The 18,543-nt window shown below is 35.5% G+C and overlaps 1 protein-coding gene across 1 annotated transcript in view; it reads left to right on the top strand.

Moving 5' to 3' along the window:
• FBXL17 (F-box and leucine rich repeat protein 17) overlaps nt 1–18,543 on the top strand; it is a 266,011-nt gene that overhangs the window by 239,836 nt on the left and 7,632 nt on the right. Inside the window, exon 8 of the mRNA XM_079331057.1 lies at nt 11,689–11,831. Coding sequence (XP_079187183.1) covers nt 11,689–11,831 — 143 coding nt within the window. The remainder of the gene's footprint in view (nt 1–11,688; nt 11,832–18,543) is intronic.

The raw sequence follows: 18,543 nt of genomic DNA, 5'->3' as shown, positions 1-18,543 counted from the left end.
TAGGGTTGTAAAATAAATACTATCACTGCTTGTGCTCATATCATCCTGGCTGTATCCTAGCTTCATATCCCCTCCTGCTCAACTCGGCTTTTCTCCCTTCAAGGAGGAAACAGAATCATTGTTGCCATTATACTTGCACTGTATGTGTTACTCTTTAGTTACTCTAATTGCCTTGGCTGATAACTGCCTTCAAAACTGTTGTTCCTGGAAGAACTTTGTTGTGTGTAACTGAGCTGTCCATATACTTTATCTTTAGAACCACAGAATTGTTCAGGTTGGGGAAAACCTTCAAGAACATTGACTCAACCATTCTGCTAACCATAACTGCCTCTGAGTGCCACCTCCAGAAATGGTGATGCCGCCACTGCCCTGGCAGCCTTCCCTGCTGATTGACAGCACTTTTGGTGAAGGAAGTTTTCCCAGGATCAAATCTAAACTTCCCCTGTCTCAGCTTGAGGCCATTTTCTCTCATCCTGTTACTTGTTACTTGGGAGAAAAGGCAGATCCCCACCTGGCATCAGTCTCCACTCAGGGAATTGCAGAGAGCAGAAAAGCCTTCCTGAGCCTCCTTCTCTCCAGGCTGAGCACCCCCAGCTCCCTCAGCTGCTCCCCATCATTCTTGGGCTCCAGACCCTTCCACACCTTCAGTGCCCTTCTCTGGACACCCTCCAGCTCCTCAATGTCCTTCTTGTAGTGAGGGACCCAAAACTGAACACAGAGTTTGAGCTGGTGGCTGACTAGCTCTATGTCTTCAGTGAAACTTCCTAAATGTAGCAGTCATATTAATGTTAGTTACATAGCTAACAATTGATTGTTGATGAAAGAGGGCAAAACTAGTGTATGAACATGTTCCAAACAAAATTAAAGTATCCTAAAAGCAAGAAACAACTAAAAGAGCAGTGATGGTGGACATGGACTGCTTTGTCTGAATGTTCTTTTTTCAGACTCCTTTTTTAATACTATACCAAATGTAAAAAATGTAAAAAATGCCAAAATGGTGCATCAGTCACATCACTAGGTAATATCAACTGTTGCTGCTATTTTTCAGATTGCTTTTCCAATACAAGCCTAAGCATTTCTTCACTATGTTGTAGACTAATTTTGACTTTTCTATTGCCATCTGAATTTTAATAATTTCTTTCTTCTCTTTAGGGACCTCTTGACTCCTGTCTTTGAAATAATAGCTTTCAAACTGTGGTCCTCAAGAATATGAGAAGTAAATGTTGGACTGGTATTAAACACAGGTCTTTTGTAGAGAAATTTGACAATCAGGATGTGTGATACTTTATCAGATATATTGAGGGTTTGCATTGGTTTGTTTGTTCACATTTCTAGCAGTTAACTGCACAGCCAAAATGTTACAATGTGCACATGGAAAGCATTCTACTATGTTTGATAAAAGCTTTTTTTTATTATTGTAATTTATTTAGGAGAAAAATAGTTTAAGGGGAAACATAATGCGCCAGAGACTGATATTCCAGGGCTATAAAAGTTTTAATGAAGATTTTATTATTCTATCTTATCAAATATTCATGTATTTATTTGGACTATACAGATATTCTACATCTATATGTATAGGAATCTTTTCTTGTTTCACTTTTAATTTTTTTTTTCTTTTGTCTTCATTTCTTTCCATGTGTGTTATATTTCATAAGATCACTCACTTTCTGTTGTGCCTAGCCCTTTCAAACATAGCTGCCTTTTGATAACGTAATACACAGTCTCTTGAAGTGCACAGCAATTTTTTCATTCTGTTCAGTGCTGTTCTGTCAAGCCCTTGCTCTGAGTTCCCAGGCATACCACTGCACAAGATTACACAACTCTATTTCTTTTGCATGAACCCCAGTTTTCCAGTGTTCACTTACCATATTGCAAGAAGACTGAAATAAGGATGAGCTAATAAGAAAATAAAATTTATAAAAATTACATTAAAAATATAGAAAAATAAATATGTGATTCTTAAAGCAGAGAACAGTAGATACTGTATCAATATCTTAAAGTGGCATTGGGTTTGTTTCTGGGATTTAAAAAGTACTGCATGTTCATTGAAGTGCATGAACAGCCTGTCTGGTGTAATACCTCATGGTCTGTGATTTATTTGGTTTTATTGCCTGTTACATTTTGTGAAAGTATTGCCTTTTACTTTTTGTGTGTTCCAGTGAACAAATATCTAACCTCTTGTTGGGTATAGAACAGTTATACATCAGGTGTTAAACAATGAGATTCTAACCTTCAATAGCCATTTTCTTCCACTTTTAGATTGTGTACATAAAATTCTCTCTTTGTAAACAGTTTTTATCCTCTAGTAAGTATTTATTTGCCTCTTTTGTCTCAATTTGATTCAATTTTATGTACTAAAATTGTGTCTATTGTGCTCTACTTGCTGCTAAGCTTATCAAAACTTAGGAGTTGTTACACTGAATCATGATTTAAGTAGTTATTGTTCTACCATCAAACAGTGTGAAATTCTTTAGTGCGTGACAGAAGTAACATGCTGTCATGCATTTATTAGATGTTCTTCATCCTTCAGTCTTTTAATCTTTTTGATGTGTACCCTTTCAAATTGGTGAATTTATGACTCCTCTTTAAAAGGGCAAAATGCATAATTCTGTTGTTCTTGAGCTTAGGACCTGTGTTTTCAACATTTTCTGTCTTTGGCAGAATGAGTACAGACCTCTGTCACAGATGTCATCCTTTGTCTCAGCAGTCCATGGAGCAGGCTTTTCAAAGTCACTATTTATTAATCACAAGAATACAGTAGCTAGATTCCTTAGGAGAGAAAGACAAAGCTAAATGTACAAAAGGGTGTGTTCCCACATCATTTAGGATTACTTTCTGTCATTCTCTAAAGAGGCGCACTCTAATCTTGCCTGATCTCACAATTGAACCAGTTAAACCGTTAAATTCCCTCTCTGGGAAAGCATCTTCAGGCTCTACCTCCTCCCTTACAATCCCATATGACTAACAGCTGAAGTAAAATTCTTCTTTTTTGACAAAGAGTACCTTATTTTTTCTGTGAAATTTGCACTTGACAAACTTTAGTGATTGTAGTATTTTGAATTATATACGTGTATATATTACATATATACAATTATACTCATATTATTATCTAATAGCCTAAAATTGAATATTAATTAATATATCTTTAGTAAGTGGTACAAAGTTATTTGTCTAGCTTCTATCAGTTTGTCAACTTAAACTATTCCAGAGAAAGATTCAGTGATCTTTACGTCTGTCTGTATTTGATGTTCTGCCTTCTGTGACTGTATCTGTAGCTCCTGGAGTAATCTAAGGTATGGCTTTTTAGAACCATTCACAGAAGTTTAGGAGCACTGCACGCACCAGGTATCCAAACAATTCAGGATTTCAAAACAGGTTGTTTCTTTCCTATGTCTCTAGACCTGGCTTTTCAATAGTGGCTGTTGTATGTGAATGCTACTAAGCTTCTGCATACAACAGTGGCTTGGAGTTGCAGGTCTCAGAGGTTAGGTACGTGTTGTTTAAATGCACCCAAGCCACATTATTTGTTTCAAAAAGAGAATATTAAAATTTCCTGGTTCCTGATTAAAGGGGTTCCATTAATTTTTGGTGTCTTTGTTAACATGACCCAAAAACAAAGTTTCTGTCTGTAGACTGGATGTTTAAAAGTCCATAGCACCACTTATCAGTACTCTTCAGATGTAAAAAAAAAAAAAAAAAAAAAAAAAAAAAAAAAAAAAAAAAAAAAAAAAAAAAAAAAAAGAAGAAGAAGAAAAACCACCAAAAAGCAATTATTTACATATTCCTGTCCTCTGAGTCAGTTGCCTCATGACAAAAGTAATCAAATTGACAAGGCTTGGTTTGTACTTGCTACATCAGTGCTGCCTGTTCCCAGCCATCTTTCTGTTCTTAAGATGTGGCTTCCAGGAAAATTGGCTCCATGATTTTCATGGGGATTGAAGCCAGGCTTACTGCCTTGCGCTGATAATCAGGCTGTGTGTGTGACAATGATAGAAATAACTTCACTGCAAAATGACGCAAAGTAAATGAGTTATATTTTAGAGTCCCCAAGAAAGTGAAAATTGAGCTGGTGTATCACAGCTTGGTCTATAGGGGCTATTTTATCTTAAGACCTTGGGGTTAAAAGCAGCAACTCCAACCACTTTTGCAATCCATTTTTTAAGTGGTTGTTTTAAAATATTTTTATAAGAGGTCTGCAGTTAGGACAGAAATATATATGCTGCATACCTTTCAGTTTGCAATCCTAAGGTCCCTTTGCATATATGTACTGAAAATTTGGGTGGGGGTGTGCTTTGTTTGATTTGGTTTTTGCTGTTGGTATGCATTGAGCAAAAGACACTGAAATGGCTGAAAAGTCATAGAGCTTATGTTCTGGATTAATAGATTTAATTTAGACTGCAGATATATTTATGATTAATGCGTTGTTGTCAATGTTGGGTTTTTTTCTTGTTGTGTATAAAACATAACAAACCTTTTTCTATGACTGTCCATATGTTAGCTTTGTTCTTAGTATGGACTTCTGGGGTAACAGGTAACATTACAGGTAATTACAGGTAACAGGTAGCAACATAATAGTTGTAACATTAACAATAATTTTTAAAGATCATTCTTTTCTCAATTTTCAATTTAATTTCTAATTTAGGACAAAGGTTTTTTTACATCATAGAACAACAAGTAGTAACCTTTTTACAAATGTTTATGATTTGTACATACTTTCAGTCTTATCAAATAGCCAAGATAAAGAAATAAAGCAAGCAATAATCTTAACTTTACCTGGGAAATCATAGGCCTAAGTGCCATGTGTTTTATGGAGTTTTATCTAGGATTAAAATAGGTTAGCAATTGCCTGTTCTCTTTGTACATTAATTAAGTTGGCATTGGGTACAGCAATTGGGTACTGTACCAACTTAATGCTAACTAAATACCACAACCAGACCACATCCAAGTAACTATGTACCAATTTTTTTTGTAAGTCTCAAAGAAAAGATATTTACCTGTATTAAATATATTTTATATAAAAAAATGAAATGCTGCTTTTTCATGAGAGATGTCTGCCATCTTTCCTCTCACATGAGATCTTTTCAGTCTTTGAGACTTTCTTGCCTCCAGAGATTTTCCTTACCGTCCTTTAGGTAGCAAATACTTTACACAGTGAGATTCTATTTTCAAACTTAAACCAGGAATGCATAAATTTATGTGTTACCATTTTCAAACAGCTTTTTTTTTTTTATAAAAACTTACAGTAATATCACCAGTTGAGTGGTTTGCCACCATACTCCCAAAGTAAGGTCAAAATATTATTTCAGAGACATTTAACCAGATTTTCTAGGCTCTTAGAGAAAAAAAAAAAAAGAGTTGCTCAAGGGGTACAGTATGTCTCCTTTTCATTTCCTTGAGGCAGATTGGTTTCCCATTGTGGTCATGCTACTTTATCTTTCTGCATTTTATTGCAGTCCCATCCTTCATTCTCAAGAAATGTTGCCCAAGCCACTTAGGCACAAATATTCAACAGTAAAATTATCACAGGAGACCTCAAGCAGCCTGAGGCAGATGAAGACAGGGTTAAAACTAAATACACCAAAGTGTGTTAAACTGCAAGTTAGCCATGCTGAGATATGATACAGCATTCCACTGGGAAGACTTTTGAGGTTGAGCAACTTTGTTTCTAAACATCTCTAGGATTTACCAAAGAAGAAATATTCACTTGTTCACATACCTTACTGGGCATTGTGTATTGTGTGCACTTGCTATAAATATTGAAATGCCAGTTAGTGTAAAATATTTTTGAAATAAACACTGACCAATCTGCTTTTTGCATCACTTCTGTACCATAGGGAAAGGATTTGCTTGCTACCCTAAATGTCTCTTACATGGATGTACTGTATGGGAATTTAGTTAGGGAATAAAGATTGACATTTGATTATGAGAACAGTGAAGTTCAGGGCTATGTCCTGTTATGTTTTTACTTTAATTTCAAGGGAATTGCAGTGAAAACCAGGAATGTACTTAAGTGCATGACTGTAAATGGAATTGGCTGAGTTTCCTGGTAGAAGGCCAGTTTTTGTACAGATTCTGTCTCTCTTGCTTTGCTATTTCCTGGTGGCACTGAAATGTAGCTGTTAAGGGAAGTCTTGATTATAAAGGAATTAAAAACCATGTAATACTACCTGTCAACTGGATGTGCAAAAGCTTGAGCAGAATTAGAGTTTTTACCAGGAAACCAGCACAAACTGGAGTTTTGGGCTGATACATCCGTGGTAGCGTTTATTTGCTGCAAGATGAACTACAGTGCTTCATGCATGATTTGTGTCAGGAGATGATGAACAAACATTCACTTAGTCATCAAAATACCCTTACAATTTCTAAACAGAAATAAATCTATTGCATAAAAAAATTGGATCAGGCAGTGAGTCTTTCATTTGAGGCAGAAGCAATATGAGTTGTGAGCTATGATTCCTCTGCTGGATGAGCAAGGTAACGGAGAACTCAAGCAGGGATTTCTTCAACTGCTCTGCACAGTTGCAGCAGCTAAACACCTTTTGACACATGAAAATGGAATTAGGCATGTACTGCCTCTCTGCACATAGCAGATTAGCAAAACTGCAGGACTAGTGTAATTTTCATGGCAGATGACCACCAACCTCATCAGTGCAGGGGCTAAACATGCACAGTTAGTATCATGGGGAAAATTATTGAGCTGTTTTCTTATGGCATCAAGATTTTCTCTGGAGAATAAAATTCAGATGCCCTAATACAAGTTTTTATAGGCATGCATTTGTAAGGAAAAGCCTTTTCTATGAATAAACAATATTAATCTATACTGTAGGGACCTGTGAAGGTTTTCATTTGTAAATAGAATAATATATTAAAGTCAGTTGGCAGTGTATTCTCTATATTCAACAGTATTTTATAATTGCCAAGTGTTTGTAATTGCATGTTAATTTTCTGGTTCTTTTCCACAAATCACTGGAAATTAAATATCAAAATAATTTTTGATATGGTAAAACTGATAAAACTTTGGTGCATTCAGATGCTTATAATTTGCCTGCATGATTATTATTTTTCTCTTATGTTTCTAATTCAATAAAACAACATGTTGTCTATTTTTGGTCTGTCTTCTAGAACATTTTCGTCTCTCTCCAGTTTTGTTCACTTGTATTTTACATAACTCAGGCAAATGAGAGTAACTTGGTAATGCCAACAGCAGCAGAAGATTATTTCAAACTGGACTGTTACAACATTTTTTAAACACCTGAATGTTTTGGTTTCTTTGATAATTTTATTTTTATTACATCTGCTTATTGCAGTTTTAAGTCTCCTAAAATTCTAAAGTTTTTTTTTGTAAATTAGGCTCCCCGGGAGTTTGTAGAGAACTGTCAAAACCACCTTAAAAGCTTTTGGATATAAAATAAATTAAAAGATAATATAATAAGTTCTTTTTATTTGCTTTTTATATAGGTATTAGTAGATAAATAATTATTATATCTATATATTGCATGATGTGTGCATATAAAAATAAAAATATAATGGAAAGTTCTGAAAGAAGACTATTTCTTGGTAATCCTTGGTTGACTAATTGATTTCTGCTCTGTTTAAAACCCTTAGAGAGATTGGGAATTTAAAATTCTAATTCTTGCACATTTAAGTGCTTTTGACATTTAATAAATTAAAAAAAAAGAAATAAATAAATGCAAAAATTATTCTTGCTTTAATGCATGTATGTCTATAATTCTCTTGTATAAGGATGATATCAATCATAATTAATTTTTAAAATCATTTTTGTCCAGGCCTCACTAAAGGCTGACCAAATGCAATGCCTTATAGATTTGCATTTTATGTAATAACAGGAAGAAAACAGCAACACAGTTAAGCCTTACAGAGATTTGTTTTCAGTTAAATTGAAATAGGATTCATTGATGAAGTACTTTCTGGTGCGTGTAGCCCTCTACAGTGTGGTAGGTACATGTCATTAAAAAATATTTTTAATTGGACATAATGTTGTTCAATACACCAGATTTCTAAACTGCAATATTTGGTAATATTATGCAAAACCTGAGGTATTTGTTTCCAGATATAAAAATAACTTCAAATTAAATTGAGAGTAGGCCAGATATAAGTTGCTTGTACCAAAGATATGTATGTTATTTTTCCTGTTGTAACAGCCTTAGAGTTGATGACAGCACCCACATAGCAGCCAGTGGTTTCACAGCTGAACAGGGACCTTTCCCCTGACAGACATTTCTGTCTGTGCTAGCAGATGCATTTACATGTGTCAGTTTTACTTAACCAGTTTAAAATAAAGGGAGGTTAAATTACAGTTTGGTCTTAGTTCTAGTGCACTAAGGACAGAATTTGTCTGGTTTTCTCTCCTATTCCAGCTGATCATCTAAAAGATGTTTCTGTTTGCTGCAAACCTGATTCTTTCAATTCTCAGCTACAACCAAATACCATTACAACCAGGGAATAGTTTTGCTTGATACAGCTCAAGGCTGTAGGGGTGATTTTCCAATTCCAGATGGAGACATTACACTTTATCTTCTGCAGAGTAGGAGCTGTACATCAGTTGATTTCCATTCCACAAACCTAGCACTTGAAAAAGAAATATGATATCTTGCTTTTGCCAAAATAAATTGGAGTATAAAAAGGAGAAAAAAAAATGGGATGCCTTGTTAAATATTAAAAAAAAAGAGAGAGAGAGGTTCATATGTCAAAGCCAACATCTTCAAACTACATGGAGAATTTTTGTGTATCTTTCTCTACTTAATTTCAGTGTGTCAGGTTCTTCCCTTTGATTGCTGACCATGTTCTTAAGCCTGGCTGTCATTAGTGTTGAAACACGCTTTTGACTATTCACTGCTGATTGTGCTACAAGTTCTCAAGTCACAGAATCCAAACTTAGTTTTGTAAGGGTTTTGCTGTATTTGCTTGTTAAATTGCTGCCAGGCTTTTGAAGAATAGCAGTGTATTCTGATTATTTTAGGCAAATGCAGAGAGAAAGAAAAGCTGTTGAGTAATGCAAACATTTTCTTAGCTGAAACTTGTGGCTTGAAGTGTTTTGCTCATTCAAGCCAGAGAAGTGTGTGTACTCAGTAAAACAACTTGAGGATGAAATAGCCAAGCTCCTAACAGCTCCTTCACTTAAACCCACCTGACTACCACAGCATTGCCTTGCAGAAGTATTTAAAAAAAATGTTTCAGGGAGGATCAGAAAATATTAGCTGATAAAACTGGTGTCTGTATGAGGAGAGTTAGTTATAGTATTGGAATGCAGTTAGTGAACATGTGAATTAATACAACGTATCCAGGAACAGTTGACACAGCTTTTGTTAAGAGAGGTTGTGCTTCAGTACCTGGGAGAAGTCAGGAAGCAATAAAGAAGACCTGAGTGATACAGTCTGTTGGGATTTCCAGGAAGCATTTCCCACAAGGGGTGGTGATTTTTAAGAGAGGGGAAACTCCTGAACTGCACGATTGCTTTGCCACAGGATGTTGTGGATGTTGTGTTTTGTGGGCTACAGGACTAATTGGGTGAACCTATGAGAGTACAGAGGCATAAACCCCAGTTTAGAAAATCCCTGGCCACATTTTTTTGGTGAGGAAAGTGTTCTGAAGAAGTATTGTTGCATTTTCACCAGTTCTCATGGCCTTTCTTTATCTCCCACTGCTGAATGCTGGTAGAAACTGAATAGTGTGTCTTTTCTCTAACCCAGAGTGTTCTTGTGAGGATGCAGTTGTTCATACGGAAATTTCTGGAAAATATGATCACTGGAATTTCCAAATGGCATACCTGCTGTGTTTGATAGGTGAACTGTGGTAACATATGACTTCAGTATAACAATGTACAGTCTTGTCAAAATATTTGGTTTTCTAGAGAGATGTCTGCTAATCTGGGGACAGATTTTATCAGTATCTTCTAATGGTCTTTAATGGCAATTCTATGAAAGTATTCTCTGTTGATTTTCTTCTCTTTGTCAGTTTCACATGAAGCACTGAAAATCACAAAATATGGTTGCAACTTTACAAACAATGGCAAAATATTCAAATGAACTTGCATTATTCTGATGTAGTGGAAGGCTTTCAGCATTTTTGCACTACATGAAGACTACAACATTTTGTGTGGAGTTAAAATGATCTCTAATTACTGTATTTTTTTCCCTAGTGAAAAATATATGCAGAAAGTTTCTGACTATCCATAATTTTTATTATAGTGATATTCTAAAAGGTGTCTAAGAAAAGGGTACAAAGGTTATTTTCTGTTATACATATTTATATTTTGCAAAATTAGGACTTGTTTTCCAGATATGTGCTAGAAAGAAACCAAGAAGTTTATATTGTCCTACAAATATAAACCGTGGTGCTTTTATCATACATTCAATATGTAACAAATTCAGTTAATATTGTCCTTGGAAAACTGCTGCAAGAAAAATAGAATGCACTACTTCCCTTTCCAGCTTCTGAAAATGTCTCTGGCCTCTTTGGGCATATTCTGTTTGCTAATCAAGTCCACTTAGATATTTTTAAATAATCCAAATACCTTCACTGCGGTACACCATCAATACAGTTCTTTGCTGAACCATTGGAAGGTGAGGCAGTTTCTTTTCCTCTTCTTCTAGATCTCAGTTACATGCTGATTACCAGCTCTTTGTAATTCCTCTTTTTTTTTTTTTTGCCCCTGACATTTGGGAATTTGGAATGAATAGAAAAGCCCACAGCTGCTGAAAAATCAACTCTTCAAAGATACACACATTACACTCCTTCAACTGTGAACATTCTACCCCTTGATATGCAGGGGGGTTTCTACACCAGAAACCTTGGCCTTTTTTCTTAAACTGGGATTTTTAGCTGCAAAAATTTCTGTTAATAAATCCCAGCTTGACTTCCTGAGTCCATATTTCTGAAAAGTGCTGTAGTCCATGGTGACCAGGGTGCCAGTGATTTGTATCTTTTGTGTCATTGTCATGTCATGACAAAACCTTCCCAGCTGGTTCAGATCCCTTGTGGTTTTGCCTACATACCATTTTTCAGCCCATTCAGAATTTCCAGATCCTCTTTCTTTTCCTTTCATAAAGGTTAAAATTTTTATTTTAATTCCTTATGACCTTTTAAACTCTTTCTTTGTTTTTTACTGGAAAAGTGTTTGTGAAGAAAGCTATTGTTCTTACTTCATCAATATGAACAATAAAAAAAAATGCAATTTTATAATATCATTATAGAATGTATGACATGAGATTTCCTGTAGGGTTTTCTCAAACAGTGTTTTATTGACTCACAAAATATCCTGTTAATCTCAGTGCTGTCTTTGTAGTATTATTTTCCTAGAAAAAAAAATGTGTTAGTAGTATAAAGCCAGTTAGTTTCTCTAAAAAGTTAGATAAAATTGGTTTTATGCTGTAGTTATTTCAATTTCATTAATTGATCCCTGACTCTTTGGAAAAAGTAATTAAAATAATTGATAGAAAAATATATAGGCAAATATGTTTATCAGTGTGTTTGTACGTGTTTGCACATGCATGTATTTCTAGGTTGAAGAGACAGCTTTTACGTAGTTCAGAATTATAAAATATAATCACATTTATGAAGTGCATAACAGCTGCTTCTCAAAACAATTTCAGCACTATTCAGTGTGTGCATGGAGCTGAGGTTGCCATTTGCAGAGGTGTGTATTTCATGCCTTTAATGTCTTTTCAGCTCTGATAGCCATTGGGAAGTACAGCAGGACAATAGAGACGGTGGATGTCGGGTGGTGCAAAGAGATCACAGATCGTGGAGCCACCCAGATTGCTCAGCGCAGCAAATCCCTCAGATACTTGGGACTGATGAGATGTGATCAGGTAAGGAGCCTTTACCTGAGCTGCTGCTGGATTCTGAGTGTGAGAGTGTTCCTGTGTGAGTGTGAGGGAGGCAGCAGGATTTATGTTTTTCTGAACAAAAATGTTTAGTATTCACTACTGTGGCAACTGTTCTGGTGTGCTGTGTTCATATATGCAGCTCAAAAGGCACATAGAGGACTAGAAGGAGCATTTTAAGTGTTTGCTGATGTAGGTTTTTAAATTTACCTGGAGGTTACACTCGCAGCCTGTGGTGCTCACAAAAGTTTTTTGTAAAGTCAGCCCTCTGACAGTTTTAAATATTTTTGAATGAAAGTGGCTGGTGTGTCGTCAAAACTGTGACAGACTACTTTGTTTCTTAAAAAGAAAGGAAAAAAAATCTTTAGTATTACTTCAAGAGTGATTTAGTGATTTTCTATGTATCTGCTCTTGATCATATATCATGGTTTTGAAAATGGACAAAGATTTTAATATAACCATAATGCTAAAAAGAGAAAAAAATACTGAGTTTCTTACTATGTAGCTTTATGCTTGGAGTATGATAAGAATGTCTATAAGTTTTAGCATTTATCATTAGAAGAAAAGAGAGTCCATCTCCACTTTACACTGTATATGGCCTTCAGAAATTATGTTCCTGTTCAGAAGAGAGATCAAGAGGCTGGGAACAGCAGAAGTCCAAAATCTGGGAGTCCAAAATCTCTGGCCTCAAGTCTTCACATAACCCTGCAGGGATTATTTCTTTTCAGCCATCATCAATATGTCCAGTTTGTGATGCCTATCATAAGCATCTCTCAAGCTTGTGGATTTCTTACTGGATACACTTTATCAAAAAACAGGTTTTAATCTAAGAAACTTTGTGCTCCAAACCACTACCCTGCATCCTTCACACAGTGCACTATTGAAGACAGTGACAAAACCCAGTATTTCAAATGGCAAGGAATAATAGTGTCCAGGTCAGTGGTAAAGTTAGCAATAGCATTTTGCAAAGCCAGCCTTAGGCAGTTTCCAGTTTGTGAGGAGGCAGAGCACTTTGGAAGAATTGCTCTGTCTATCAAAGCTGAGTCCACTTAATCTCCTAAACATTAGTGTTTTATAAGAGCCAACAGACAAAAAGAGTGTGTGAATCTTTTTGATGGATTGTGCTAAGATTATGTACTTAGAGAATGTTAAAAGGCTAACTTAACCTTGGGAATTAGGCCTGACCCAGAATCATCTAACCACTTCTGCACTTGTATTTATTTTGTGAATTTAGCTATTGTTGAACAATCAACAAAGATCTAATAAGTGCAATAATTTTGTCCTGTCTTCATCTTCTATAGAAAATCAATGATCTTGATGTTGAAAACAAGCTTTATAGCCTCATAAGTTAAACTATATGTAGTTTTTGTAGACATGTACTACAGTCTGTGTTCCTCTAATTGCTGGTAAATGCTTTTCCAGTTCTTTAGAGGAGTATACATCTTCTGTGTTATGAAAGTCAAATGCTAAAAGGAAAAAAAAAATTAAACATTATTTAAGAAAGCTTCAGGGAAGATCGAAAAGTACTGTTGTGTGTGTGCATCTGCAAGTATTCAAAGTATGGTAGCTAAAAGATGTTAAAAAATTTGTAAATGTTGTTACAGTGAGCAGGGTAGTAGTGGGATTTCCACTAGGAATTATTTTCTTGTTTTCAAAGACTTGATGGGAAGAATAGCTACACAGACAGAATGGAGCGAGTATCTTTGACTTAGGGGATTTTTGGCAGCTAGAAGATGCCAACTCCCTTTTTCCACTGCAAATGAACAGAGAAATTACTGAACAAAACTGTGTTCTCAACTGTATCTCCCCAGTATCATGCAGAACTAATTTTTTCCAATGGCTGCTCTATTAAATTAAAAATGTCAGTGTCCAGCTCATCATTAAAGAGAATTCTTGGGTGGTGCAGAAGGGTTTATTTACACTTCCTGTTGACCAAAATTCTTGTCTTTCTGCTGTTGTCAGCTTGAAGTGAGGGTTAGAAGTCTTGTCTCTTCTAACCAGACTCCCCTTTTCTGAGGAACTGTTATGCTACTACCAGGTAGCTTTTATGCCTTTCTAAGAATTCCCAGGCATTTGGAAGGGAAGTACTTAAACATGGTTACATAAGGAACATATGTAAGTAGACTTCAAATGGGTACCACTAAAATAGTCTTTATGAGCCAGACTCTTTGGAATTTCTTTGATACGCACTTGACATAAATTAGAGGCGTCAAGGGTCCTCCCCAGAAAGATCAAGAGAGGCTGCAAGCCTGGGTAAAGGCAGTCTCTGTTTTATGCCATTGATTATCCAAGTGCCTCCAGGCAATGTGTTTCAGTAGATGCAGAGCATTATTGATCCACACCATGAAAATAATCAAATTATTCATTTTTCATCAAACTGCTATTGCCCTGACCTTTCTTTTTATCATTTTTCCTACTAGCTAACATGCACACCACAGAAGCAATATGGTCTTTGCCTTGAAATAGATGATATTGTTGAGAAATGTCATAAAAAATGCTGACTTTACCATGAGATCATCATAAAGAGAGCTTATATTTCAGTTGCAACTTTTCTGTATCAGATGGGATACATCTGAGAGATCATCCAGACCTCCTGAAGTGTGAAAGCAATCTACAGTAGACTCTAAATGTTTTTAAATACCTATGTTCTGGACAGAATTCCCCACTTGTCTGCATACCAATATGAACAGGTACTTAAAGCAGGTAGGCCCATTCCCCTTCTTATCTCTCTCAGAGGACAGGATATCAACTTATGCAAATAAATTTTTGTGTACATGGGCATGTGTTTGTCTGTGCAGGCACCAGGCAGCACTCAGGACTGCACTCAGGACAGCACAAGTCATGAGTTCCATAGAAAGAAAATGTTGTCATTCTGAGTTTCTTTTGAAAGCAGTAACAGATAAAATCAATAGTTATTTGAGGCCTAAGCAGGGTTTTAGAGGTTTGTAATTGGAAAGGGCATGAAAGAGAAGGCATTTCTGGTTTGCAATCCAGGGGTGCTGCCTGTGTTTGCTGCACACAGGGGCAGCGAGTCAGGCTTGTTCCTTCGTGTCAGCCCTTCACAGTGCTCTGGGAGCAGGGTGGAACCACAACCTCCCTGTGCTCTGCACAGAGGAGTGCTGTGCTGCTGGGGGCTGCAGCCCAAGCTTGTGTTTTAGGATTGATGTGGCTGTGTGGGAGCACATGGTGGGTTGGTGCTGCTCAGGGGGCACAGCAGCTCTTGGTTTGTCACCCTGATAAACACCAAGAAAAGCACAGCAAGGTGTTATATTAAATTCACTTCAGATTAGTTCCCCACAGCAGAAAGAGGACATGACTATCTGTTCTTCCAACCAAATTTTAATTGTAGCTCTGTATTTTTTATCACAGCTTAGGAAACGGGATATTTTAAAGATAATTGAACCTTTCCTTTAATTACTTTAAGTACTTTGAGAAAGGTGTGGGCAGTTACAGGATGCTTTCTTTCCTCCCACAAACACTGACATCAGAATTCCTAAGAGCTTTACTTGCATCCTAAGGGCATAAAATGATGCCTACATCAGAATAACAGATTTAAATGCACATTTGAGGCTTTTCTTTCTGAGCACCGTGAACTGTACATTCTTACCATCAAACTGATCTAGAACCTATTTACTTCTTCTAGTTAATGACTTAATTAATTTGTATTTCATATTTTTAAAAAAATAAAGGAAAAGGGTGATGTTCTCTATACAATTTATTGCTAGAATGCATTTGAAATATGTCTTTATAACACTTCTTTCTTGTGCTCTCAAAAGAAGTGAAACAGCTTTAAATAGTTGCAGCTTGAAATCTTTACCCTTGGGGAAAATGCCTAGGTATCAACTGAGAAATAGGGTTTCAATGCCTGGGTATCAACTGAGAAATTTGTTGGGTTGTTTTGGGTTTTTTTTTCTGGGTGCTGGCTTGACTGGCGGAACAATATGTTACAATAAACTTCCTTCAACTTTTCTCACACATAATTTTTGTATTTCAAGATCCTTTTCTTATAACTGTGGTACAATTTGTAGTGGTTATCAGCAGTGATCCCATGTAAATGCAGGAGACATTTCTTGGGAAAATAGGCAGAAAAATGACACTGAAAACAGAGGCCACAAAATTCAATATTCACCATTCTGTGTGAATGAAATAAAGTGAGTTCAACAAAGTTGGCTGTGAAAGGATACACAACTTAGTTAATAAATCATGTTGGCTTTATTCCTTGCTTTCTTCTTTTTTTCTTGCTATTTTTTGTCTTGCTTTTTTCTTGCTATTTTTTGAGATTAATTTCTCAAAAAAGACATGGTTGCTTTTCATGAAAATACTTTTGAAAGCCTGTAGCTTATTCCAGATTACTTTCCCAGATAAATTGTAGCATGTATTTCCTGTTCTAGTTTTGCTGAGATAATAGAAGTTGGTGGTCAGTACCACTGACAAAATGACAAATTATTTTATCTTACCAGAGAGAGGAAGAAAAATAGATAATCCCTGAAAATAAAAATGATCAGTTAAGAAATCATTTGCATTTTAAGTAAGAATAAGATTTTTAGACAATATGTGGATTTTTTATATGATTTTTCATTTTATCCTTCTGCAAAACCTGTTTTGCAAATATTTGTAAATACACATTCAATGAAGTTTGCAAATCATTTGCCAAGAGGAATGCAACCCCTGTTGTTTAAGAGAAACATTTTTATCCATCACTCACAAGCTTTTAATTTACATAGCTGGTCTGCGACTGAAGGTAAGTGCATTAGCTCTTTTTATATATCCTCGGTTCTAGAGACACATCTTACAGTTTCAAATATACTTTTGAGCTAAACTGTTCTTAATCAATGGCAGAATAGTGGGAATACGGAACCATGGCTTGTTTTAATATAATTATCACAGCAATTTGCCTTCCACTTTCAGAAAATGCTATCATTAGCCTGATCAGAAAACCTGCCAAATTGCTACCATTTCTTCTTTTATATTACAAGGGGTTCATTTTGAGATTTGAAATTATGGTTTTGTGATTTGAAGAGGAATGAAAATATCCAATCCTTCTCTTAAAGAAAAATTCTGTAGCCCTTTTTTTCTTTTAAATTACTATAATTTGTTCAAGTACGTTGCTGCATATTAAAAAGGAATTGCTGTATTCTTTAAATTTTTAAATGTATATTGTAGGAGCTGCAATTGATACATCTCTCTATGAATAATGAAGATTTTTAGATTCATGAGATCTATGAATCCCATTAGAAGGAAACCATAGCTATCCCACAACAAAAGAAGAATAGGATTTATTTCACCTTGGTTTTCAATACAACAATTTAAAAAGTCTGAACAATACTGCTTTTGGCTTTTTTCCTCTAGCTAACCAGAATAACAGATCCATTTGTGAGTAAACGAAAGCATCTGCTAAAACACATTAAAAGAAAAAATTGTACAAGCTAAAGATTCTGGTCTCCTAGTTTAAATGTTTCTTTGTTAAAAGATTTTTATCTTTCAAGCTGATACCTCTGATAGTTCCATGGCACTGGGCTGAAGATGGAATTTTCCAGAGTTAATGAAATTTGTTTTAAAACAAACTTGTTTTTAAAAAGCACTCACCTGACCATGTCATTCTCCAGTAGAAAGATGGACCCTCAGGTTCTGATCAACAGTTCAGAATCATCATAAGGCAAACTATTAAAAAAGAATGCAATGTGAACTAGTCAGCATTTTTATAAATAAAAATTTTAAAAGGGAGAAATTATTTTAGAAGTATTTCTCCCTGGAACTTCCACTTATTTTTGCCAGCTAGCAACTTCTGAGAAATATTTCTCAAACAATTTTGAGAAATACTGCTGTTAGTTTTACATGCCATCATTTTGACAGGTACTACAGTAATGTGCTCAAATTATTGTTAATGTAGTCAAATAGGAAGGAAAATATTCAGTGTTATTAATTCAACAGGCAGAAAGTAATCTCTGAAAGAATATTTATCACTATATAAATTACCACTGTCATTTTACTGCATCTGGGTCTTTATTAACTGCAATTTTTAGGACAAAGATTCTGAAATGTGTATTATACTGGCAATTTTTTTATCTGAAAATATTATATAGGTGGAGTCTATAAGTTCATATGATGAAATGTGCAGAATTAACTAACCAAGTAACCAGCCAAACTGAAGAGCTCCTTTAAAATGGTTTCTCTGATTTAATAGAAAAATAAACCCTCACAATAAGCAAAGAGAATTGAGAGTGAAACTTTTGTTACTTACACCACTTCAATAAAAAAGTAGTGTGCTGCAGAAAACTCTGCATACTCACAGAGATCTGAAATGGGTGTTGCTAGTTTGCAGTAGACTGGCAGTTTGAGGCAATAGCACTCACATGAGAAAAAGGCCACAACAATAAGTTTCATTCTTTTCAGGTGGGATTTAAACAAGAACTGTAAAGTAGGTATACTCCACAAGCAACCTTGCCACCCTTTCTGAAGTCCTTCCAGAAGTGCTGCCAAGGAATATTAGAGGATTTGTGTATTCCACTTATTTCAATTCACATGGCAGAAAAGGTTGCAGATATTTCTGTTTACCTACTCCTTTCCCATTACAAATATAAATGGGTAATTAATTGCTAAGGTTTAACATAATTAAGTTGTCAAATGTCACGATAATAATAAGACATCAGACTATACTTTGCTGATTTCACTCTTTATGAGTCTGCAAATACAGTGT

The sequence above is a fragment of the Erithacus rubecula genome, assembly GCF_903797595.1.
Source record: "Erithacus rubecula genome assembly, contig: SUPER_Z_unloc_2, whole genome shotgun sequence".
Taxonomy (NCBI): Eukaryota; Metazoa; Chordata; class Aves; order Passeriformes; family Muscicapidae; genus Erithacus; species Erithacus rubecula.
This window is presented reverse-complemented; position numbering and strand designations above follow the sequence as displayed.